Source organism: Panthera onca, chromosome B1 (assembly GCF_046562875.1).
Source record: "Panthera onca isolate mPanOnc1 chromosome B1, mPanOnc1 haplotype 2, whole genome shotgun sequence".
NCBI lineage: Eukaryota > Metazoa > Chordata > Mammalia > Carnivora > Felidae > Panthera > Panthera onca.
Window position 1 is genome coordinate 17,914,032 of NC_138342.1, and position 26,018 is coordinate 17,940,049.

Genomic DNA, 26,018 nt, shown 5'->3' on the forward strand with positions numbered 1-26,018 from the left:
AGCCAAGTTTTAAAGGTGTATTTACGTCCCTCTTAACTAGCTTCGGTGTCCTGAGTGCCTCGGGATCCCACTGCAGGCTTCTCGGTTTGCTTAGTAAAGCGGTCAATATTCAGTGAGAGTCTCACTGTGATAATCATCAGGGCCTGTGGCAAAGATTAAAGATCTGATTTTATTGTGGTAAAGGAGCGAAGAAGATAATGAAGAGGAGGACGATGACCATGGGGGATCCGGGGAAACAGGTGAGAAGTGGGGGGGGGGGGGGGGGAGGCTGAGAATAATGTTATGTGGAATAAATGTCCCATTTATTCTGTTTCCTTAGAAAACGGATTTGAGGTAGCTTAGCAAAATAAAAAGGATTATTCTTTTAAATTAAGAAAGCAGGGGCGCCTGGGTGGCTCAGTCGGTTGGGCGTCCGACTTCAGCTCAGGCCATGATCTCGCGGTCCGTGAGTTCGAGCCCCGCGTCGGGCTCTGTGCTGACAGCTCGGAGCCTGGAGCCTGTTTCGGATTCTGTGTCTCCCTCTCTCTCTGACCTTCCCCCCATTCATGCTCTGTCTCAAAAATGAATAAACGTTAAAAAAAAATTAAAAAAAAAATAAATTAAGAAAGCAAATAGTGGGAAATATAGACGTATAAGAAAAAGATACGCAAGTAAAAACTATGCATCAATGCACAGTTTCTATCACACGGGAAAAAATGGTATGTTTCTAGGCGAGGCGGTGAAGACCATACCACAATTATCAACACAAAGGGAGAACGCTTCCTCCAGGTCAGCAAAGCTGCTTTTATGAGGAACACTACTCAAGAGAGGTGGACCTCGATCGGCGGCCCCTCAGCCACACCTTCACAACAAACGGAAGAGCCTAACTCCTCGGAGTCCTTCAGTTCTCCCGAGGGAAGCTCATTTTGTTTTTTTCTGATTACACAAACCTCTGTGCCTCTCCCATTCGGGGAGCATGGAGAACTAGGTACTCAGGAAGATTCCCCTGCTAACAGTGAAAACTGCTGAGCGAAAACTCGTCGACAGGAAAAAAAGAAAGGCACCACTGACCAGTCAGACAATAAAGACTGTTTCAGAGGCCCACAGCAAAACAGCAGCAGGAATCCAAGAAGCTCTGAGGTTGAACTCTGATGGCCGTGGCTTAGGTTTTGATTTCCAGGCAGGCCTACAAGGAGATCACTGCATTAAGCTGATAACATAAAGGGGACACCTCCAGGGTCAGGGCGAACCAGCAAGCAAAATTGAAACTGTCTTGACCTTGGCACAAAGTAGGAGGTGAAAAATCTCTTCCCTGGCAATTCGTAAACACAGCTGATCACACAGGACTAAGGTCAGGCATCACATTATTCCTGAGGTCTAAAAAACCTCAAGCTGAGAACTAATTTCAAAGCGAGCCCCTTACCTTGGTATTGCCCCTAGGCACTTAACAGAAGCAAACAAATATCACACTTCATAAGGATACATTAGACTATTCCCATGAAGACTCCTCATCATCAATATTAATCAACATTGTTCTGGAGGTTCTCACTAACAGACAACCAGAAAGGGAAAAAATTTAAAAAAGGATACAATTTAAATAGGAACAGATAAACCAACTGTATTCACTGGTGATCTATGTCTAGAAAATCCCACATAACCAACTGCAAAATTAAGTGAACGAATTCCTTAAGGTAACCACACACATGATGCACATTTTTAAAAACCATAATTAGGGAAAATTGAACAAGGACTAGATATTTGATGGTGTTAAGGTCTCAGAGCTCATTTGGGTAACACATAACAGTATCACGGTTCTATTTTATCTTTTGTAACGTTTATTTATTTTGAGAGACAGAGACAAAGACAGAGACAGAGACAGACACAGAGAGAGAGAAAGGGAGAGACCGTGCATGTGAGTGCAGGTGGAGGGGGGCAGAGAGAGAGGGGGAGAGAGAATCCCAAGCAGGCTCCACACTGTCCACATGGAACCCAACTCCCGGCTCGATCTTATGAACTGTGAGAGCACGACCTGAGCCAAAATCAACAGCCGAGCGTTTAACCAATAAGCCACCCAGGAGCCCCTCATAGTTCTATTTTAAAGTTCCTTTTATTTCAGGAAAATTATGGATGAAGTAGGACATCTAGAATTTGCTATTCAATGTTCCAGCACTGAAGAAGGAAAACAAGAAAGAAAGAAGAAAAAGATAAAGGAAAAGAAAGAGTGGGGGAATGGGGACAAAAGAAGTAGATAGATGAAACAAAACTGGTCAATACTGAAAAATGCTGAAGCCCGGTGAAAGGTAAAACACAGGTATTAATGATAACATTCTCTCTCCTATGCTTTTAGAATTTTCCAATAAAAAAAGTTTCTGAAAAGTTTTTAGGAAGTTAAGACTAAAGTATACTTTTTTTTTTTTTTTTTTAAAGCAAGACAGGGATAGAAAAGGAAGATACTATAGTGCTTCTCAAAGCTTGTGCCAAAGATAGGTGACTGGGCACAGTGTAGAAATGCAAATTTTCAGACCTCCTCATTGACAGACTGAATCAGAAACTGAGGGGGCAGGGCCACCGCTCTATTTCACAAACCTTCGGGGGGGGGGGGGGGGGGGATTGAGATATACACTCAAGTTTCAGAAACAATGTAACAAAGCCAGGGTAGCCATCTCTGAAAAGCTTAACAGTAAAGTCCGACAAAAATCAAGGAAAAAACATTAGTAATACTGAAAACAAAACAAAATGGTTAATACATAAGTGATTATATTTTAAGATAAGGAAGTGAAAGAACTTTACATTTTTAAAGATCTGGCCATAAAAACGTGCCAAATGAACTTTGTGGTAAACTAGCATTAGGGTGCATGCCTCGCTCAGACATTTAAAACTAGCTCACTGGGGCGCCTTGGGTGGCTCAGTCCGTTAAGCGACCAACTTCAGCTCAGGTCATGATCTCATGGTTTGTGAGTTCAAGTCCCACATCAGGCTCAGTGCTGACAGCTCAGAGCCTGGAGCCCGCTTCAGATTCTGTGTCTCCCTCTCTCTCTGCCTCTCCCCCGCCCATGCTCTGTCTCTCTTTCCTTCAAAAATAAATAAACATTAAAAAAATTTCTTTAAACTAGAGCACACTAAAAAATTAAAAATTTTAGATATATATACATACATACATATATATAATTTTAAATATATAATTAATTACAATTTAAAACCAGAGCAGTAAAAGGACTATTATGCATAACCAAATCTGATCTTTATACATTCTCCTCTTCTGAAATGCACATATGTTTTCATAAGAGACATCACTAGTGTAAATATGGAACAGACACTTAAATTGCCTGACAGACAACCTTAAGCTGTTTTAAATTTTTTTTTTTTAACGTTTATTTATTTTTGAGACACAGAGAGACAGAGCATGAACGGGGGAGGGGCAGAGAGAGAGGGAGACACAGAATCGGAAACAGGCTCCAGGCTCTGAGCCATCAGCCCAGAGCCTGACGCGGGGCTCGAACTCACGGACCGCGAGATCGTGACCTGAGCCGAAGTCGGACGCTTAACCGACTGAGCCACCCAGGCGCCCCTTCCTTAAGCTGTTTTAAAAAAAAACCCACCAAAAGGGCGCCTGGGTGACTCAGTCAGTTAAGCATCCAACTTCATTTCAGGTCATGATTTCACAGTTCGTGAGTTCCAGGCCCGCATCAGGCTCTGTGCTCATAGCACAGAGACCGCTTGGGATCCTGTGTCTCCCCTCTCTCTGCCCCTTATGTGCTCTGTTTCTCAAAAATAAAACAAATATTAAAACAAAAAAGAGTCCACTAAATACACCATTTGGATCTGACGGCTGGAAAGCTTTCAGCACCCACCTTAAGATCACAGAGCACCAGCCTGAGCTGCCTAGACTCAATCATAGGTTAAAAAGCAATTGCCTCACAATATTTCCCTTATGAATTATTCATAACAGAGTGACTTTTTGGATATAATGCAAAAAATCAATTTAATTATTTGTCCAACTAAGCCATATGCATTTCAGGATACCTTAGAATAATTTCATGGTAATTAACATAAAACGAAGCCCTTAAACATCATGATTTCTTTTTACTGTTCTAATAAATGGTGACAGCTATGGCCTATACTTTAACTTTCCAGAGAATCTGATAGGATGCCTGTCACGACCACAGGTGATGATAGTACATTTATACCTCAATTATTCAATCCTAAATATTTTTCTTCTGTTTCTCCTATTTATACTTAATAACTTGCCATCATTTGTTTCCAAAGTTAATTCACACTTTACCGCTAATGTCACCAGTGAAAGTGACAGTTAAGTAATTAAAGCATTCTGGTGATTTTTTTTTTTTTTTTTTTTTTTAAAGAACCTACTTCTCAGCTTCAGAGATAAGAATGTTAAATTTCCTAACTTTATGAAAGTATAACATAGCTTTCAATGATTCTGCAAAACAGTTTCGCCTCTATTTTCTCACTTGTGCACACAAACACTGCAAGTTAAAGAGGGCAAATATCATCCCATTTCAAAAATAAAGAAAGGGCCTCAGGTTAATAAGTAACTCATGAAACCCTATGCACTTCCTGTCCTCAACAAGATGCATCTACCTGACAGCACACCAAAGTGGAGACGTTCACCGCACGCAGTGGGGGAACGCACACCTCTGGGCACCATGTGACTCCTCACGAGTTGAGATGCGCACAAAGCTCCTTCAGGCCAAACAAGGACAGCATGTGAATAAACAGGGCAGCATGGGAATAAACAGGGCAGCACAGGAATAAACAGGCAGCGTGGGAACAAACAGGGCAGTGAGGGAATAAACAGGCAACGTGGGAATAAACAGGGCAGTGAGGGAATAAACAGGCAGCGTGGGAATAAACAGGGCAGTGAGGGAATAAACAGGCAGCGTGGGAATAAACAGGCAACGTGGGAATAAACAGGGCAGCACGGGAATAAACAGGCAGCGTGGGAATAAACAGGCAGCGTGGGAACAAACAGGGCAGTGAGGGAATAAACAGGCAGCGTGGGAATAAACAGGCAGCGTGGGAACAAACAGGGCAGTGAGGGAATAAACAGGCAGCGTGGGAATAAACAGGGCAGTGAGGGAATAAACAGGCAGCGTGGGAATAAACAGGGCAGTGAGGGAATAAACAGGCAGCGTGGGAATAAACAGGGCAGTGAGGGAATAAACAGGCAGCGTGGGAACAAACAGGGCAGTGAGGGAATAAACAGGCAGTGTGGGAATAAACAGGCAACGTGGGAATAAACAGGGCAGCGTGGGAATAAACAGGCAGTGTGGGAATAAACAGGCAGCGTGGGAACAAACAGGGCAGTGAGGGAATAAACAGGCAGTGTGGGAATAAACAGGCAGCGTGGGAATAAACAGGCAGCGTGGGAATAAACAGGGCAGTGAAGGAATAAACAGGCATTATATATTGGCAAAATATTTCTCAATGTCCACATTCCAGAAGATATGCCATTTATTCCCAGGACTCAAACCATTCCCACTTCCATGAATGATTTCTCATCATGTAGCAGCCAACCTGTGATTATCATCAAAATGGAAAGCAGCACTACCACAGAGCCAGAATCCAGACAGCTTCTCCCACCACTGGGAAAATTTACCACCGGAAGTAGGCTGTGGCCCAGAGAGACCATCAAGTAGCAAGACAGCTCTTAAGAAAACTGTGGTCTGAAGTTCAGAGAGCAACACTAAAATGTTACCTCATTATCAAATGGTCCCTTGACCTGAGTCTCATTTAAATACATGTAACTGTTTTTCTTCCTTTAGTAACTACATCCTATCAAATAAAGCACGTAGGGTACTGGGGCTGTAGTTCCAAGTTCCAAAACTTATCACCAAAATGCAAGATATTAATAAGCAGTGTACCAAAAAGGGGGAAAAAAAAGTTCCTTGGTTTAAATGATGTAGAAGAACTAGGGACAGTATTTACCTTTGAACATTATTAATGAATCTGGGAGGTCCTACATCAAGAAATACATTAGACTTTGTTCAGTCCAGTGTTTCTACACAGCTGTGTGCTGTGTACTTTGGAAAACCACACAGGGCAACACTACTAGAAAGTAAACATGAGGGGTGCCTGGGTGGCTCGGTTGGTTAAGCATGTTTCTTGATTTTGGCTCAGGTCAAGATCTCACAGTTCATGAGTCCAAACACCCCATCGGGCTCCAAGCTGACAGTGTGCTGACAGAGCAGAACCTTTTTGTGTAACTGACTCTATCACATAAGAGCCACTAGTTCTCAAGTAGCTTGAAACTTAACGTTTAAGAATACATTAATCTGCATCTAAAAACTTACTTGAAACATTATTTTCTGCTCATTCATTCTGAAAATGGTGGTTGTCAATGTTTTCACATAAAGGATATCATGTTGACAAGCATAGTTTTAAGAACATGGCCCTATTAAAATATACCTGTTTTCTTTTCTTTTCTTTTTTAATATTTTGTTAATGGTTATTTATTTTTGAGAGACAGAGCATGAGCAGGGGAGGGGCAGGGAGAGAGGGAAGCACAGAATCTGAATCAGGCTCCAGGCTCTGAGCCGTCATCACAGAGCCCAACACAGGGCTTGAACTCACAAACCATGGGATCATGACCTGAGCCTAAGCTGGACACTTAACCAACTGAGCCACCCAGGTACCCCAAAATGTGCTCATTTTCAAAGTCACCAAATTTTCCTAACTTGCATATTACAATCATTAGGAATTTCAAAAAAGTTCCGAAAAATAGTCTCCTATTCCAGGATATTACGAAAGAAATTAAGCAATATAACAAGATCAGGGTGACTAAAACTCACAATAAGGATGGCTCTCCCTGGAGGGAAGCTAACCCATGGCCCCACCTACCCCGGAATATGGTATCCAGTCCAGACCATATCTAGTAAGTCTGACCGGAGAATTCGCGCAACCACAAAGCCTCAGCAGGGTAGGCAACCAAGCCAGGAGCACAAGTCCCTGTACCCATTCTCAGAGCTCTAAGAGCCGCCTGGCCCAAAAGTAGATGATAATAGCAGGTCCCACTTGCCCAAGGCCATTACCAGCAGACACACCCAGAAACCCAAACAGAGCTAACCAGTGAAAAAACAAAACTGGTAAGTCTAGAGGAGAAGCCCCATTACTCAAATAAGGAATCAAGGAGCACAAAAAGTCACGTAAATATGACACCACCAAAGGAAACTCATCGAGTTCCAATAATGGAGGATCCAAGAACTGTCCGACAAAGAATTTAAAATACTCCTCTTAAGGAAATTCAGTGAGCTACAAGAAAAGAGAGACACCACTAAATAAAACTTGGGAAACAATACATGAACAAAATAAGAAGTCTGACAAGAAAACAGCAACCATCAAAAAACAAACAAACTGAAATCCGAGAGTTGAAAAATATAATGACTAAAGAATTCAACAGAGCTTCAAAGGTCGCTTCAGCCATGCAGAAAAAAGAATCAACAACTAGAGAGAATAGGACACTGGAAATTCCAGAGTCAGAGGAGCAAAAATGTTCTGAAACAGAGTGAAAAAAGCCTACAGGAATTATGGGACACAATGGGGAAAAAAAAAAACAACAAAACAAAGCAAAACAATATTCACATTTTGGGAATTCCAAAAAGAGAAAAGAAAGAGAAAGTTAGAGAAAGTATACTTAAAGCAATAATGGCTGGGGCACCTGGGTGGTTCAGTGAGTAAAGCATCTGACTTTTGATTTTGGCTCAGGTCATGATTTCATGGTTCAAAAGATGGAGCCAGCATTGGGCTCTGCACTCACAGTGCAGAGTCTGCTTAGGATTCTCTCTCCCCTCTCATTCTCTGCTCCTCCCTAACTCTCTCTCAAATAAACATTTTTATTTTTTTTTAAAAAAAGGTAGTGTAAATCTTACTGGTAACAGCAAATATATGGGCATTTTCTATTCTGCAATATGGTAATAGTGGGGCATAAGTTACTTAAAACTAGTTTAAAAGTTAAAAGAATATACTTAAAACAACCATAATGACAACAATCTGTTATAATTTACATTAAAAAAAATTGTTTTACAGTACACCCTATGCCATACATGGGACTTCAACTCACGACCCCAAGGTCAAGAATCGCATGCTCTAGTAACCGAGGCAGACAGGCATCCCTATGTGTTTTTTTGTACTGTATAAATAGTAACAGAAGTAACCTAAAACGTGAGGGAGAGGAGAAGTAAAACTGCAAAGTTTACAAACTCTACTGAAGTTGCCGTCAGTTTAAAATAGAGTGTGATAAGTTTAAGATATTTTATGTGAGCCTCATAGCAACCAGTCAGAAAAATCTTATACTAATTACACCAAAAAATACAACAAAGAAGTCAAAACAGTATATACTGATACCAAGAGATATCAAAACAACAAAAAGGACAGCAAGATAAGAATCATGGAATAAGGGATCTACAAAACAACCAAGAAACAATTAACAAAATGACAATAGTAAGTCCTTACCTATCAATAATTACTTTAAATGTTAAGAAGATTAAATTGTCCAGGGCGCCTGGGTGGCTCAGTTGGTTAAGCATCCAACTTCTTCTCAGGTCACGATCCCGCGGTTCGTGGGATCAAGCCCTGCGTGCGCCTCGGGCTCTGTGCTGACAGCTCAGAGCCTAGAGCCTGGAGCCTGCTTTGGACTCTGTCTCCCTTTCTCTCTGCCTCTATCCCACTCATGCTCTGTCTCTTTCTGTCTCTCAGAAATAAACATGAAAAAAAAAATTTTTTTTAAGATTAAATTGTCCAATTAAAAGAAAGAAAATGCCTCAGTAGATTAAAGAAAACAAAAAAAGATCCAACAATATGCTGATTTACTTTAGCCTTAAAGACAAACCTACGCTGAGAGAAAAGGATGGAAAAAGACATTTTAAGCAAATGGTAACCAAAAACAAAACAGACTTTAAAAGTGGTAAAAGGGCACAGAGATCATTATAAAATGATAAAGTGGTCAATATAACAAGATCTAACAACTGTAAATACTCATTCACCCAACATTGGAACACCTAAATATAGAAAGCAGAAACTAACAGAAAAGGAGACAAACAGTAAAACAATAGTACTTGCAGACTTTGATACTTGACTCTCAACAATGGACAGATCACCCAGACAGAGAATCAAAAGGAAACAGTATATGTGAACAACATTAGAGATTAAATGGGCCTAACAGACATATACAGAACATTCTACCCAACAACAGAAGAACACACATTTCTCTCAAGTACACACAGAACAATTTCTAGAATGGACCTTATATCAGGCCACAAAACAAGTCTTAACAAATTCAGGAAGACTGAGATCAGACCAAGTATCTTTTCTGATACAATGGCATGAAATCAAAAATCAGTAGCAAGAGCGAAACAGTAAAATTCATGAACATATGGAAATCAACACTCTACTCAATAATCAGTAGATCAAAGAAGAAATTAAAGGAAATTTAAAAACAGTTTTTGAGGGGCACCTGGCTGGCTGGCTCAGTCGGTAGAGCATGTGACTCTTGATCTCAGGGTTCTAAGTTCGAGTGCCACATGTGGTATAGAGATTATTTAAAAATAAAATCTTAAAAAAAAAAAAAAGATTCTTGAGACAAACGAAAATGAAAACACAACAAACATACCAGAACTTGGGAGATGCAGCAAAAACAAAACAAAACAAAAAAAACATTCCTGAGACAAACGAAAATGGAAACACAACAGACATAGCAGAACTTGGGAGATGCAGCAAAAGCAGTTCTAAAAGCAAAGTTAAGGGCAATAAGCACCTACATTAAGAACAAGAAAAATCCCAAATAGCCTAATTCTATACCTTCTGGATCTAGAAAAAGAAGAGCAAAGTGAGCTCAATGGCGGCAGAAGAAAAAATGTATATAATGATGATTAAAGAAGAAATAAATGAAATAGAGAACAAAAAAACAATAGAAAGAGTAACCAAAACAGAGTCAGTTCTTTGAAAAGAAATCAAAACTGATAAACCCTTACACCAACCAAGAAAAAAAGAAAACTCAAATCATCAAAATTATAAACGAAAAAGGAGACATTACAACCGATACCACAGAAATTCAAAGGATCTGGAGAAAACAATGAAAAACTATATGCCAACAAACTAGACAACCTAGATGAAAAAATTCTTAGAAACATAAAACTTACCAAGACTAAATCAGATAAAAATAGAAAATGTGAATGGACCAATTACTAGTAGGAGGAATCAATCAGTAATCTAAAATATTCCAGGGCACCTGGGTGGCTCAGTTAGTTAAGTGTCCAACTTTGGCTCAGGTCATGATCTCACAGTTCATGGGTTCAAGCTCCACATCAGGCTCTGTGCTGACAGCTCAGAGCCTAAAGCCTGCTTCAGATCCTGTGTCTCCCTTCTCTCTCTGCCCCTCCCTCACTCACACTGTCTCTCTCAAAAATGAATAAATGTTTAAAAATAAAAATATATATATATATATTTGTGTGTGTGTGTGTATGTATATACACGTATAAGTATACATATATGTGTGTGTATATATATACATAAGTATATGTATGTGGGTGTATATATGTGTGTGTGTGTGTGTGTGTGTGTGTGTGTGTGTGTGTGTGTATTCCAATGAAAAAAAGCCCAGGATGAGATGGTCTCACTGGTGAATTTTACCAAATATTTGAAGAATTAAAACCAATCACATGCAAACTCTTCCAAAATACTGAAGAGTTCCCTCTTCTTCTTAAACTCATTTTACAAAGTCAGCATGATCCTGATACCAAACCAGAAAATGACACTCCTAGAAAAGAAAACTACACACCAATATCCTTGATAAATGTAGATGCAAAACTTCTCAATAAAATGCTAGTAAGTCAAATACAGCAGTACATTAAAAAGATCCCACCATTATCAAGTGGGATTTATCTCTGATCTCTGGGATGCAAGGATGGTTCAACATATATAAATCAACCAATATGATATATCAAATGAATGGAATAAAAACAAACCATACGATCATCTCAATAGATGCAGAAAAAGCATTGGACAAAATTCAACATCTATTCATGATAAAAACTCCCAACAAATTAGGCATAGAAGGAATGTATCTCAACATAATAAAGGCTATAGATGACATGCCCACAGCTAACCTCATACTCAATAGTGAAAGATTCAAAGATTTTCCTCTAAGATTATAAATAAGACAAAAGGACCCACTTTTACCACACTTATTCAATATAGTACAAGAAGTCCTACCTACAGAAACCAAGCTAGAAAAAAATTAAAAGGTATCACAATTGGAAACAAAGAAGTAAACTGTCTCTATTTACAGAGGACATAATTTTATATACAGAAAATCCTAAAGACTCAACAACAAAAAAAAACTGTTAGATTTATCAGGGAATTCAGTAAAGTTGCAGGACACAAAATTAACATTAAAACTCAGTAGTATTTCTACACACTAACAATGAATTTTATAAAAATGAAATAAAGAAATCAATCCCAGGGCACCTGGATGGCTCAGTCAGTTGAGTGTCCAACTTTTAGTTTCAGCTCAGGTCATGATCTCACAATTTGTAAGTTTGAGCCTGTCATCGGGCTCTGGGCTGACAGCACAGAACCTGCTTGGGATTCTCTCTTTCTGCCCCTCCCCTGTTCACTGTCTGTCTGTCTCTCTCTCTCCCTCTCTCAAAATAAATACATAAACTTAAAAAATGTTTTAATTAAAAAAATTTTTTTAAAGAAATCATTTCCATTTATGATAACTTCAAAAACAATAAAATACTTAGGAATATATTTAATGAAGTGAAAGTTCTCTACCTTGAAAACTACAAGACACCGATGAAAGAAGTCAAAGAAAATACAAATAGATGGAAAGGTATCTCATGTGCGTGGACTATAAGAATATTGTTAAAATGTCAACACTACCAAAAGATATATCTATAGATTCAATGCCATCCCTATCAAGATTCCAATGGCAGTTTTTACAGAAGTAGAAAAAAATACTCCTAAAATTTACATGGAAACACAAACGACCCTGAATAGCCAAGAGAATATTGAGAAAAAACAAAGAAGGAGGCATCATACTTGCAGATCTCAAGCTATACTATAAAAGCTATAGTCATCAAAACAGTATGGTATTGGCATAAATACAAACAGACCAACAGAACAGAAACAAGAGCCCAGCTTATACAGTCGACTAATATTTGACAAGGGAGCCACAATACTCAATGAAGAAAAGACAGTCTCTTCACAATGCATGGTGTTGTGATAACTGGATATTAAAATGGAAAAGAAAGAAACTGAACCCCTATCTCACATTCCTCACAAAAATTAAGTGAAAATGGATTAAAGACTTAAATGAAAACCTGAAACCATGAAACTCCAAGAAGACAGAAATAAAGCTCCTTGACATAGGTCTTAGTAACGATTTTTGGATATGACATCTAAAGCACAAACAACAAAATCAAAAATAAACAAATGGGACTGCATCAAACTAAAAGGCTTCTGCATAGCAATAGAAACCATCCACAAAGTAAAAAGACAACCTAGTTGTTCACAGAATGAGAAAAAATATGTGCAAACCATTTATCTGGTAAGGGGTTAATATGCAAAATATATAAAGAACTTCCATAACTCAAGCAAAGAACCTAATAGATATTTCTCCAAAGAAGATATATGAAAAGCCAAGAGGTACATGAAAAGGTCTTTAACATCACTAGTCATCAGGGAAACGCAAATTAAAAGCATAATGAGGTACCACTTCAGACTTGTTAGAATGGCTACCACCAAAAAGACAAGAAAACACTGGCAAAAATATGGAGAAGGGGAACCTTTGTGCACTTGGTAGGAATGTAAATTTGTACAGTCACTATGCAAAACAATATGCAGGACCCTAAAAAATTTAAAAACAGAACTACCACATGATCCCAAAATTCCACTTCCAGAAATATATCCAAAGGAAACTAAAACCCTAGCTTGAAGATGGCTCTGCACCCCCACGTCCATAGCAGCATTATTTATAATAACACAACCTATGATCCATTGAGGATGAAAGGATAAAGAAGTTGTGATATATATATATATACACACAAAGGAATCATATTCAGCCATTTAAAAAATGAGGAAATCCTATCATTTATTCCAACATGGAGGGATCTTGAAGCCATTATGCTAAGTGAAATAAATCCGAGAAAGACAAATACTGCCTGATTTCATTTACATGTGGACAAAAAGAAACCTCACAGAAAAAGAACAAACCTGTGGTTACCAGAGGCAGAGGGTTGGGAGGACAGGGGGCGGAACTGGAGGAAGGTGGTCAGAAGGTATAAATTTCCAGTTTTAAGTACCAAGGATGTAGCGCACAAATGAAAACAGCTAACAGTGTTGCATGGTATATAGGAAAGTTATTAGAGTAAATCCCAACAGTTCCCATCACGTGAAGAAATTTGTTTTCTTCTTTTTTCTTTTTCTCTTTCTTTTCTTTCTATTGTATCTATATGGGAAGATGGATGTTAGCCTAACCTATCGTGATGGTCATTTTGCAATATATGTAAGTTAAAGCATCATGGTGTACACCTTAAACTTATATACTGATGAGTGTCTATTGTCTCTCAATAAAACTGGGTGGTGGGGGAAGAGAAAGAGAAGGATAAACACATGCCTGTGTAGACAGGAGAAATCCCAGAATGCCTGGGAATAGTTCTAGCCAACCCACAATGTGGAGGCAGGAAGTTGCTCTCTCACAGGCTGGCTCTGCTCTATCACGATACCTTAATTCCCAAGAACGGATTGTTCACCTCTGTTCTAACAACAGATTCCTATAGTAAATGCAGCATACATTTCTCAATACTTTGGAAATTAAAAGGTACACTTAATTAAAATAGAGCAAACATAAAGATGCTTTAGAAATACAGATTCAGGGGCGCCTAGGTGGTTCAGCTGGTTAAGTGTCCAACTCTTGGTTTCGGCTCAGGGTCATCATCTCAGTTTGTGGGTTTGAGCCCCGCATCGGGTTCCACACTGACAGTATGGAGCCGGCTTGGGATTCTCTCTCTCCCTCTCTCTGCCCCTCCCCTGCTTGCTCTCTCTTTCTCTCTCTCAAAATAAGTAAACTTTTCTTTAAAAACTACAGATTCAGGGGCGCCTGGGTGCCTCAGTCGGTTAAGCGTCTGACTTCAGCTCAGGTCACCATCTCACCGTTCTTGAGTTCGAGCCCCGCGTCAGGTTCTGAGCTGAGAGCTCGGAGCCTGAAGCCTGCTTCGGATTCTGTGTCTCCCTTTCTCTCTGCTCTTCCCCCATTCATGCTCTGTCTCTCTCTGTCTCTCAAAACTGAATAAAAGAGTTTAAAAGAATTTTTTTAAATAAATACAAACTACAGATTCAACTCTATCACATGACTATTCATTGACATGCTATATGCTACAAATGTGAACCAGAAAAATACCTCTTTGGACTTCTCCTCTTTGGTAAATCTTCCAAACTTTTCTATCATCTCAGCCACAAATATAACATCCATCTTGTCAGAAAAATTGGCAGCTTCCACAGTGTAAGCCAGTAACTGTCGGGCTGTGGCCACAGCATTAGTAAGATTGAGAGGCATCTGTATTTAAAAAGGCAAAAAATCTGGCGTTTTATCTTTGCATTCAAAACATGGCAATGAATTCAAAGTCTTTATCATTTATCACCAGGACCTTCTTAAAATGCTTTTTCAAAGCGGAGAAAACTGGCATTATAATGGTAACCAACCTAAAGGCAAATTTTTTTTTTTTAACTTTAAATGAAACATAGTAATACATGAAAACACGTCTGGTAAACACACAACACCATCTCTTCTTTTCTGCTTATCCAAATTCTACACATACTCGATTCCAATTGCTTAGTAAAGCCTTTCCTGAGTATTCCAACTGGGAGGGATCAATAACTCCCCTGGAGCCCCAATGCACGAGAGTATGAAGCACTTACTAAACATGTATCTATACTGCCATGCTCTGCCGGTAATGTTTTACATTTGCTTATTTATTGACTTAAACACAACTCAGCACCAACCATTACACCAAGGACATAACAGCTACCAAGGAGCATAAGAAAATGTGTCACAGGGAGGCCATGTTCCCGCTGCTTACAACGTGGTCAGGTTTAAAAGGATGCACAGTAGAGAATACAAGAAAAGACATATGAGTACAAGTGTAACAAGGGATCACTCGTGACAAAGAGATTATAAAAGGAACCCAACAGGTGGCTTCCCAGATGGATTTGAAGGATGGCTGGGAATTCGGTCTAGTGAATATAGATGATAAAGATATTCAAACAAAGGCACTGAGTCAGGCAGTGACTGGAAAGGAAAATCGACACCACAGAGGGCCTTGAATACCGGTTGAGGTGACAAAGCCTAATCCCCAAGACAGAGCAACTGAATGGAAACACCAAATCCTTGTGCTTTACTCGTATTTAACACACACACAAACACACACCTGGCATTTCAACGAAAATAAATTAACCACCTCAGTCAACGTGAAGACTTTCTAGTTACCTGATTAAACATATAAAGAACTCTAGTGACATCATTTGCATACTGGCAGCGAGAATAATCATCATCCGCCCAGAAGCCGCCTCTATCACATCTGCGCCAAGCCTTTCTCTCATCCTGCGGGTTTCCAGGGTAGATCCCACTGCCATGGATGTTCCGAGTACACTGAAGGTACGCAGTGATGCCTGCCAACGTTCTGGGCCATCTAGAGAGACGAAGACAAAACTGTATGAAAACACTCAAGTGGAACACAAGTAATAGGGGGAGAAAATCAAGGATGACAACAGGACACGTATAATCAGAGAGAAAAATCAAGAAGAAACAAATTCCTCTCGGAACGAAGACTTTACAAAAAAGGTTAGCATGAACTGAACTGTTTTAAACCATCAGCCACATATATTTTAATACCATAGCATACTTCCTTAAAATATTCTAAATATTGCTATAAACACACAGGAAAACTGTCTTAAAAAAGAAAATCCCACATACGGCACAGAGTCAGCAGATGTGCAGACAAGAGTCACCACAGCAGGGCCAGGATGGCTCTCCTTAGAAAGGCCTGCTGGGACAACTGGGGACTTGGGAGTATTTGGGACTTGCAGCATTCCCACAAACAGTGAACTGGAGGGCTGTTCACCGTGCCCAGGCTGTTGGGACACACCGCAGGGATTATGCTGAAACTTGCTTTCTTCCTGGGAGTCTGAAATTTTGGTACATGCCAGGCAGAGGGTGTCTACACAGCCAGCAATAAGAACTCGGCGTGCTGAGTCTCCCACGGGCTGCATAGAGGCTGCTGCCTTTTCATGGCTGAAGGAGGAGCATGCTGTGTGTGATCTTCATGGGAGGGAAAGAGCAGGAAGAAGCCTGCACGTGGATCTCTCCAGAATGCACCTAGGTCCGTCCCCTGGTTATCCTGCTATGTGTCTTACTACATCACTATAATGCATCTTAGCTGTGACCGCAATGACAAGCTGAGTCCACGCGAGTCCTCCTAGCAAACTTCTGCACTTGGGGGTCGCCCAGCAGACCTCCAACACGACACACGAATGAATTTATCTGGGAGAAACTGCTCCCTATGCAACTGGCATGGATTGCCACTAACAGCTGGGAGAAATCTTTGTCATTTGAGCTCCATTTCTCCAGAAGTGGGACTGAAGTGAATATATTTAATAAAAGTTACAGCTGACCTGTAACACAGGAACTGATAAATTACAGCATCAGTCATGCCGAAATATAATTCATCACCGAAATCTGCATAAACAGACTAAGCAACACTAAACTAAATCTTATTAATGCAGTGAAAGTCCAATCGTGTAATATACTAAGGAGTGTTGAAAGCTAATTCATTAATCAGTTAAATAATTAGATTCTTCTATTTTTAAATTTGTAAAATACTCCAATTAGATTCTCCTATTTTTAAATTTGTAAAATACTCCAATTATGAGTAGGAAGAGAAAATCAACCATAAATAGAAAACATATCATGAGCACGTAATAAAAAATGCAGAATAGAACAAAATTCCCAAATGTTGTCTATTTTGCTTTAAAGTATACAGTGTAAATATTATCTGTTAACAGTTAATCTACATAAAGGACTTAGCTCCTGGCAATAATAAAATGCTAATTTCCACATACTCAGGTCAGAGAGATTTTTTTTTAAAGGACAAAAAGACAGTTTTTTAAAAAAGCCATGAAGAAGCAGCTGAGCTAAAGATGTTGCATTGCTTCTTCACCTTGGGTTTAAAAGACTAATATCCAAGGGTTTTCTTACCCTTAAAAGTTGGGCAAAAGGAGCACCAATCAAAGACCGTGCAAACTGGGTTTTCAACACACTATTTACGCTGCTTTCAAGAGCAGACATATTTCCCTACATTTACATCAACTATAAAGTCATTATTAAATTCCTGAACATAAAGAACATTAAATAAATAATATAAAGATGCTTTTTAAAAACCTTGAAAAGTTAAGGAGAGTCTAAGGTAAAAGTTGTTACCTCCCACAAATTCTAAATTTTGTATTTAAAAAAAAACTGTAATATTTAACTCCTTCTGCTTATCTCAACACAGAGTCCACCACCAGTGGCTCCCAAAGTTTCAAGCCATCTGAAAAGCTTTCATTCCCCAGTGTCCTTCTGGCTTAATTGTCAGAAAAACCAAATTGGGGAGGAAACAGGGACATGGGTTTCTCCTAATTCTCATGTCTACTAAACTGCCAATAGGTAAAAGTAACTTAGCAATATGAAGCAAAGTTCATCCATAAAAGAGCCCCTGAAAAAAAACAGGACATACCATTAGCCTGTCTGGATTTCACAGTTTTAGTAGAATTTCCAAAACGTTTCCCTAAAGTAGTGGTCCTTAACTTTTACAACAAACTATTAAACATGAAACACTCTGCCTGCAGAGGCTGTTAAATCCACATATCTGAGATAAAATGCAGGCACATTTTTTCTTAATCTTCATAAATGAGTCTGGAATCACTGTTCTAAAGGGTAGTCCTAAGATACGTAAGGATTATGTATATGAACATGCATGTATTTCTCAAATTTTCTTCTTCAGAACAGGAGACCATGATGCACCTTTAGGAATAAAAACAGATGTGGGCAAATCACTTTTCCAGCACTTTCCATGTCACTGACCTGAAATCACCTTTATTGTTTACCACCCTCTCGGGAGGACAGTACTGTGCAGAGCTTTCTAATACCACAATATCGACGGTTCTCGTATTGTTCCCGCGTTTGGTCTGGACATGACAGCCCCAATTTCCAGTCGATCCAGCCTGAATGTTAGAAATGGTGAGGGCACTGCATGAAGAAAGATTTTAAAAAGAGAGAAAATATGGTTAGACCAAAAAAGGGAGACAATCAGGCTTCTATCATTCACTTAGCAAATATGTCTGAATACACACTGTGGGCAAAGCACTTGCCAGATTAAAAACAAATTTAAAATGATCCCTCCAGGGGGGCCTGGGTAGCTCAACTGGTTAAGCACCCGACTTTGGCTCAGGTCACGATCTCGTGGTTTGTGAGTTCAAGCCCCGCCGTCGGGCTCTCTGCTGTCTGCACACAGCCTGCTTCAGATCCTCTGTCTCCCTCCCTCCCTCTCTCTCCCTCACATGCCCCTCTCACCATGCTAGGATAAATGTTAAATATTTATATATATATAGACATACACATATACGTATATATGTACATATGTAAAATATATATATAAATGATCCCTCCATTTAAGTACTTCAACAGCAAGTCAAGATGAACAGATAAAAAGCTCCTGAAAACACTAGGGTTAGAGCTGTACCAGAAGTATGAACAGGGTGCCTGGGTGGCTCAGTCAGGTAAGCAACCAACTCGACCTCAGCTCAGGTCATGATCTCACAGTAGTGAGAGAGAGTGCTGACAGCACGGAGCCTGTTTAGGATTCTCTCTCTCTCTCTCTCTCTCTCTCTGCCCCTCCTCGTTCTCTTTCTCTCAAACAAACATTAAAAAAAAAAAAGCTACGAACAAAGTGACAGTGAGATGGGACATCATGCCTGACACTTCTTCCACCAGAAAGAGGAAACCAGGATGCAGCCAGGCAGGGCAACGGCCTAAGTGCAAAGGCAGAAACATGGCGGCACATTCTTCGGCAAAACTAATGGAGACGTTTCCAGGTTACAAGTACCTTTCCACTGATTTGAAGGAAAATAGTCAAGCATGAAGGAAGGAGATTAATATTATGAAGTGAACAATTAAGAAAATATTTAAGGTAAAATACTTTGTGGGAAGAATTCATTAAGTCTCTACAAAGATTTAATAAATTACCAACTAATGGTTTCACAAAAGGAGTTTTCCATGTAAAGGTATACTTCAATTTATAAAACAGCTATATTTCTAAATAGCTGTCAGTAAATTCAATTTTCAAGATGAAATCATAACTCTCTACTATAAAACCTATTAATTAAAGAGCAAATGTCAGAACCTTCAATTAGCCTTTCTCCCCACCATATGACCCACTATGCTATGCTTTTATGTAAATAGAAAATTAAGAGATAATTAGACATAAAGGATGTATCATTTTAATTAACTGACAAAATTATGTCTTGAAGTTAATACACGTTTTTCCAGTCTCCTAAATCATTAATGGCTATACAACATCATATGTTCTAATAAAGACTTTGAGGCACTGTTACTCTGAATCAAAGAAAATGTTTATCATCTTTGTTAATTAAGTCAGTGAACAAACCAACACACTGTAATAAATATATTCCAAATAAAGTACTAAAAATACTAAACATACTCCAAATAAAGTCCACGAAAAGTACCTTACCTTAAATTTAAATAACCAAATTCTAAAATAACCAATCACTCTCTAATCCAGAGGTCCCCAAACTTTTTTGGTTCACAGCACCTTCACTGACAAGAAAATGTTACGCAGAGCCCCAAGCCCAAAAGAAATACCTACAATGGTCCAATTACTAAATTAAATCCCAGAATTGTGGATCGATGTCCTAATATCTTAAGAGCCATTTGAAAAAATAATGCACAACAATCCGAGATAAATATTTCATTCTTCAATGACCACAATTACTTCCTGATGGGTTGCATCTGTCTTTTGAGCACTCCAAAATTAACCAAATGTCAGATACAGATCAAACAATACCTTTATTTCACGTTCTACAATGACTTTCACACAGTACCTGCTTTGCACCATATTAATCACCCAAAACTCGGTACCCTTAAAGTATGGCACCAGAGAAAGGAATCCAGCATGATCGAATGATACTGTAACTGCCTCAAGTTGGTCCAACAAATGTCAAGTATCCCCACGCTTCTTCAAAACCTTAAAACAGGGGCGCCTGGGTGGCTCCATCGGTTAAGAACCTGACTCTGGGTTTCGCTCAGGACATGATCTCACGGTTCGTGAGTCTGAGCCCCATGTTGGGCTCTGTGCTGACAGCGTGGAGCCTGCTTGGGATTCTCTGTCTCCCTCTCTCTCTGCCCCTCCCTGACTCTCTCTCAAACACAGATAAATAAAGTTTAAAAAAAGAAAAAACTTACAACACCCCACAGCACCTCTGTAAACTCACTGTGATGTCCCAGGGCACTTCAGCACACCCGCTGGGAGCGAAGGTCCTAACACATTCTGCCAACATGCTTTTAAAGATAACCTTTAGCAACACCTTCAATGCTTTAAACCAATTATCAGAATAAACTTTTCGGGAATCCTCAAGGCAGCATATTTGGAGATTTAAGGAGGAAGAAGCAGCTTCAATTTTATCTTTGAGGAAAAGTGCAAACTCTGATTCTTACCAAGGGAGAATGGATAACATGAGAAAAACCACTGAAGAACAAACAAGTATCTCAGGTTAACCAAATTGATAACCATCATTTCCTTTTCCTGCAACTTCTTTACTATTCGGAGGCAAATTTTGGGTAAAGGACTTCATATGAAAGATTTTCACATTAGTCAAGTGTCCCTCCCAAAAAAACTATTAGGCAAGGATGCTGACCTTAGAATTAATTTTTGGTCCTGCTTACAAAGAATTTAAAGTATGACCTGCAGAAATAAATGTATAAAGTTAATCTAGTTACTTTATAATTGCAAAATGTAAAGAGTACTAAATGATTGAGAGCCTTTTTATTTAAAAAAAGGTTCTATATATTTTAATATATTATTGTTGCTATATCATATCTCATTTATTGTCTATTCATATAATAAACTGCTTAAAGCACATAACTCCATGAGTTTTAACATATGTACAATGCTTGTGAAATTATCACAACACAAGTGAGGTAACAATTAGAGTCTTCTCACTGGGACCTAACAAACTGTTTCTAACAATCTCACTCCCTAATTAAAAAAAAAAAAAAACAAACCTCTGATTCTGGGAAGAGCAGGGCAGCTCCTATGAAACTACCCTCCTTGCAGTTAACAATTATACACTCTGGACAAACTACAACATGACGCCTATCTCAACACACGGTCAGTGATCCAAGGCAAGCAGAAACCGGAGAGAAGCTGACACCTGGAAGAAGGGATCAGCACTGGGGAGTAAGACCGGGAAAGTGTTTTCAATGGCTTTTGCCCAAGGACAGGCCCCACTCACATAGAAATTCACAGTCTTACTTGTTGAAAAATCAGAGGACAGAGGTAGACAGGAACCTGGCGGGAAGCCCAAACTTCTGCATAGAACATCTACCCGGATCTCTAACTGGCCCCTGACAGAGTGGGCACCAACCAGACTTCAGATGCTGCCCAGCACAGAAAAGACAGAAGTAGGAGTTTGAGTTTAGCCAAACTAAATGCCCGAGGGAACAAAAACCAGCTGACTTCAAGCAAATGGAAGAGAACCCAGAGTCAGGGGTTTGTAAACGTTTTCTTCAAAGGCCAGACAGTAATTATTTCAGGTTTTGCTGGCCAAGAAGCAACATTGAAAATATTATATTGGTCCTTATGTAACTATTCACAAACGTTAAAAATATTCTTAGCCCACAGGCCCATCAGGCCAGGTGTGGACCATAGGCTGTACTTTGCCAGCTTGTGAATCATTCACACTGTCCAGGATAGAATCCAACATTACTAGACACATGAACAATATTTTTTTCTTATTTATTTATCTTGAGAGAGATGGTGCAAGTGGGGGAGGGACAGAGAGCAAGAGGGAGAGAGAGAATCCCAAGCAGGTTCCCCATGCCAACCCAACAAGGGCTTGAACCCACAAACCATGAGATCATGACCCAAGCCAAAGTCAGATGCTTAACCAACTGAGCCACCCAGGCACCTCAACATTTTTTAAATAATAAAATATAAAACATATTCAAAAGCAAAGACGACAGTGGTGATGATTCCAAGATAACCTAGATATTGGAAATAGCAGGCAAGAATTTAAAAGCATCTATTATAAATATGTTAGAAGACACAAAGAAAAATATGCTTCTAATAAACAGACAGAAAATCTCAGGAGGGAAACAAAAATTGTAAAATAGAATATTGTATCCCCGAAATTCTCAGACAGGATTCTCAAGTCAGAATGCCTTTATTTTCTTGATAATTTTTTTTAATGGCACCTCTTTGAATCTGCAATGATATTACCCTAAGTTGCTCTAAAAGAGTTTGGAAACTACAGACCTATTCTTAAATAGATAGAAGTAGGAAGAATAAATAGTAAGAAGGGTGGCTCAGTCGCTTAAGCATCTGACTCTTGATTTCAGCTCAGGTCATGATCTCTCACAGTTGTGAGACTGAGCCCCACGACGCACTCTGCATTGGGCGTGGAACCTGCTAAAATTCTCTCTCCCTCTCACTCTGCCTCTCCCCCACTCACACCTGTGCACACACACTCTCTCTCAAAAAAAAAAAAAAAAAAAAAAAAGGAACGAAATTGGTAGGAAGGAAAAAAAGAGAGACACAAGAGAGAAGAAAAAAGAAAATTCAATGCCTACAGGTTAAGATTTTACCAAAATAAAATATATAGTGATAATATCATATATTTTCACTCTGTTTTTTTATACTTTATAACACTCATTCAAATCAATGATTTTGGTGATCATACCAGTCGTTGGGTTAACAGGACAGGTGTTAAAATCTTTTATACTGATGGAGTAGAGAAAGGAAATACAGTATCTTAAACTGTATCATTAACCTACAGTGAAAATTAGGTGATTGCTAAATGTGAAAATCTGAGTTTAGCAGCAGTAAATGGTTAGAAATTAAGTCTGGCACAAAAAGTTTACATTTTTCCTCCTAAAACTTTTAACAAAAACAGTCTCCAACTTTTTAACAGTGTTTCCCTTTCTTCCTATACTTTTCTGCTCCACAACTGGATGACAACGGTAGCTATTTAATTTCCGGAAATGAGTAACAATCAGGAAAAGGAACACCAAATGTTTGTATTTTTAAGTGCAAGAAGATAAAATACTAGTTCAAATTCTAACACTTCAATTCTGAAATACAGAAAATCCACAGAGACGATTCCTCATCTAAAAAAGTTTACCTGGCAATCAACGAGCAGTTGTGAATCATGTTCTTTTCCACAAAGATACCTTGAGATTCATCAGTTTCAACTATGCGTCCATCCTGATACCACAACACTTGCATGTCCTGATCAATATATGAAGCCATACACTGGAAGGGAAGGCTGTCTCCTTCAAACACAACTTGACGATGAGAAGGAGTCATGTAGAAAGATGGTAATTCAAGGGGTGGATCTACGGACCATAAAACAAAGACTCAGGAAACAGATACCATACTATATTCACTCTCCAGAGTTAAAAGCTATTGAAACTCTTTTTTGGGGGGGCCGCTGGGGTGGCGCAGCCAGTTAACCTTCCAACTTTGGCTCCGGTCATTCATAATCTCACGGTTCATGAGTTTGAGCCCCGTATCGGGCAATGTGCTGACAGCTCAGAGCCTGGAGCCTGCTTCAGATTCCGTGTGTGTCTCTCTCTCTTTCTCAAAAATAAATATACACAGAAAGAAAAAACTCTATTATGAAAACAAAATTTTTTTTTAATTTATTTTTAACGTTTATTTACGTTAAAGAAAGAGAGAGAGAGAGAGCGCGCGCAAGTGTGCGCATAGCGGGAGAGGGATAAAGAGAGAGGGAGACACAGAATCCAAAGCAAGCTCTAGGCTCTGAGCTTGTCAGCACAGAGCCTAACACAGGGCTCCGGCTCCAATTCACGAGCTGTGAGATCCCAACCTGATTTGAAGTTGGATGCTTCACCAACTAAGCCACCCAGGTACCCCCAAAGCGATAGAAATTCTAATTAAAATGTTTTAAATGAAAAAACAAATTTTCCCCAGTGACCAGCATTTTCGTGCTAGCACCAACAAGGCTCCTACTGAGATAAGTGGCTCCTAAACGAAAACAAAATTAGTAAAATTAAAATGAAACCATTTCATAATCAGTTCTGACATTTAAAGTTGTTCCTGTTTTGTGGTATCCAAGCAATTACTAAGAAAACAAATTGTAAAATAATACTTAAATCTGGAGAATGGAGCTGGTGATAAGTAAATACTGATAGACATACAATTTTAGAATACATTTAGAAGACAGCATTTCCTTTGATTAAACCACCGCTTTCTGCTTACATAAGTGATGAATACTGAGAAAACTTAGAACATTTAAAGAAAAGGGAAGGAAAAATCTTTTAAGATCCCACATATCATCATCATTTTAACAAGCTGATATGGGGTGCCTGGGTGGCTCAGGTGGTTCAGCGTCCAACTCTTGGTTCTAGTTCAGGTCATGACCTCATGGTTTGTGAGTTCAAGCCCCATGTCGGGCTCTACATTATCAGCATGGAGCCTGCTTGGGACTCTCTCTCTCCCTGCCCCTTTGCTGCTCATGTGCACTCTCTCTCTCTCAAAATAAATAAACTTTAAAAAAAAAAAAAAAAAAAGATTAAAAAAATAAAAGCTGATATATTTCCTTCCAGTCAGAAAAATAACAGGGAGGAATTCTAAATATATGTGCAAAACTACACACAAATACCATGGGCTCATTAAAGGCCTTTAGAATACTTAGTCCACTGTCTACTACTTTTACCTGTATGTACTCTATCCTCTCTTTTATTATTATTTATTTTTTTTATTTTGTTAAGTTTATTTATTTATTTTGAGAGAAAGAAAGAGAGAGAGGAGAGAACACAACGAGGGGAGGGCAGAGAGAGATGGAGAGAGAGAATCCCAAGCAGGCTCCGCACAGCATGGAGCCCAATGTGGGGCTCAAACCACGAACCACGAGATCATGACCCGAGCTAAAGTCAGATGCTTAACCAACTGAGCCACCAGGTGTCCAAGCTGTGGTCTATCCTAAAGAGTAACAGCACATATGCAAACAGGCATACAAAGAAATGAATCCTTGGAAATTATTAACAAACTAAATACGCAGTAATAAGGAAGTGGTCAAGTTACAGCTACATCTGTATCATGTACTGGTATGCATCTCTTTTATATGATGAGGAAATGGGTTTACATCATCTCCGGTTTTAAAAAGTTACAAAATATTATTAGAGTATGATGAGGTTTTGGTCAAAACACAGGAAAAGGATGAAGAAAATATACTGAGTTATCGTTGACAACAGCTACCTTTGGGAATGCAAGCATGGACTTTTTTGGGTTTGTTTGTTTTTAATTTTTTTAGTGTTTATTTCTTTTTGAGAGACAGAACACAAGCAGGGGAAGGGCAGAGAGAGAGGGAGACACAGAATCCAAAGGAAGCTCCAGTCTCCACACTATTAGCACACAGCTCGTTGTGGGGCTTGAACTCACGAACCATGAGATCACGACCTGAGCCGAAGTTGGATGCTTAACCAACTGAGCCACCCAGGCACCCCATAGGTTTGCTTCTTTTAGTGTCTTTTCTCTTCCAGCTTTATTGAGGTATAACTGACAGAACTATAATATATTTTTCTGTTTATTTTATTCTTCCCACCCATGTTTAGAATTGTAAGATATTTAAAGTGTACATCATGATGATTTGATATATGTATATGTTATTTCTTTTCACAAATCTTAATTTTCATCTAATGAGCATATTTTACTTGTGAAACTACAACAATA

The 26,018-nt window shown here is 39.1% G+C and overlaps 1 protein-coding gene across 1 annotated transcript in view; it reads right to left on the reverse strand.

The window, feature by feature from the left end:
* Positions 1-26,018, reverse strand: part of ADGRA3 (adhesion G protein-coupled receptor A3) — a 134,894-nt gene that overhangs the window by 44,644 nt on the left and 64,232 nt on the right. Inside the window, exons 7-10 of the mRNA XM_060655336.3 lie at positions 23,446-23,659; positions 18,113-18,277; positions 15,482-15,683; positions 14,396-14,551 (exon numbers count right to left, since the gene is read on the reverse strand). Coding sequence (XP_060511319.2) covers positions 14,396-14,551; positions 15,482-15,683; positions 18,113-18,277; positions 23,446-23,659 — 737 coding nt within the window. The remainder of the gene's footprint in view (positions 1-14,395; positions 14,552-15,481; positions 15,684-18,112; positions 18,278-23,445; positions 23,660-26,018) is intronic.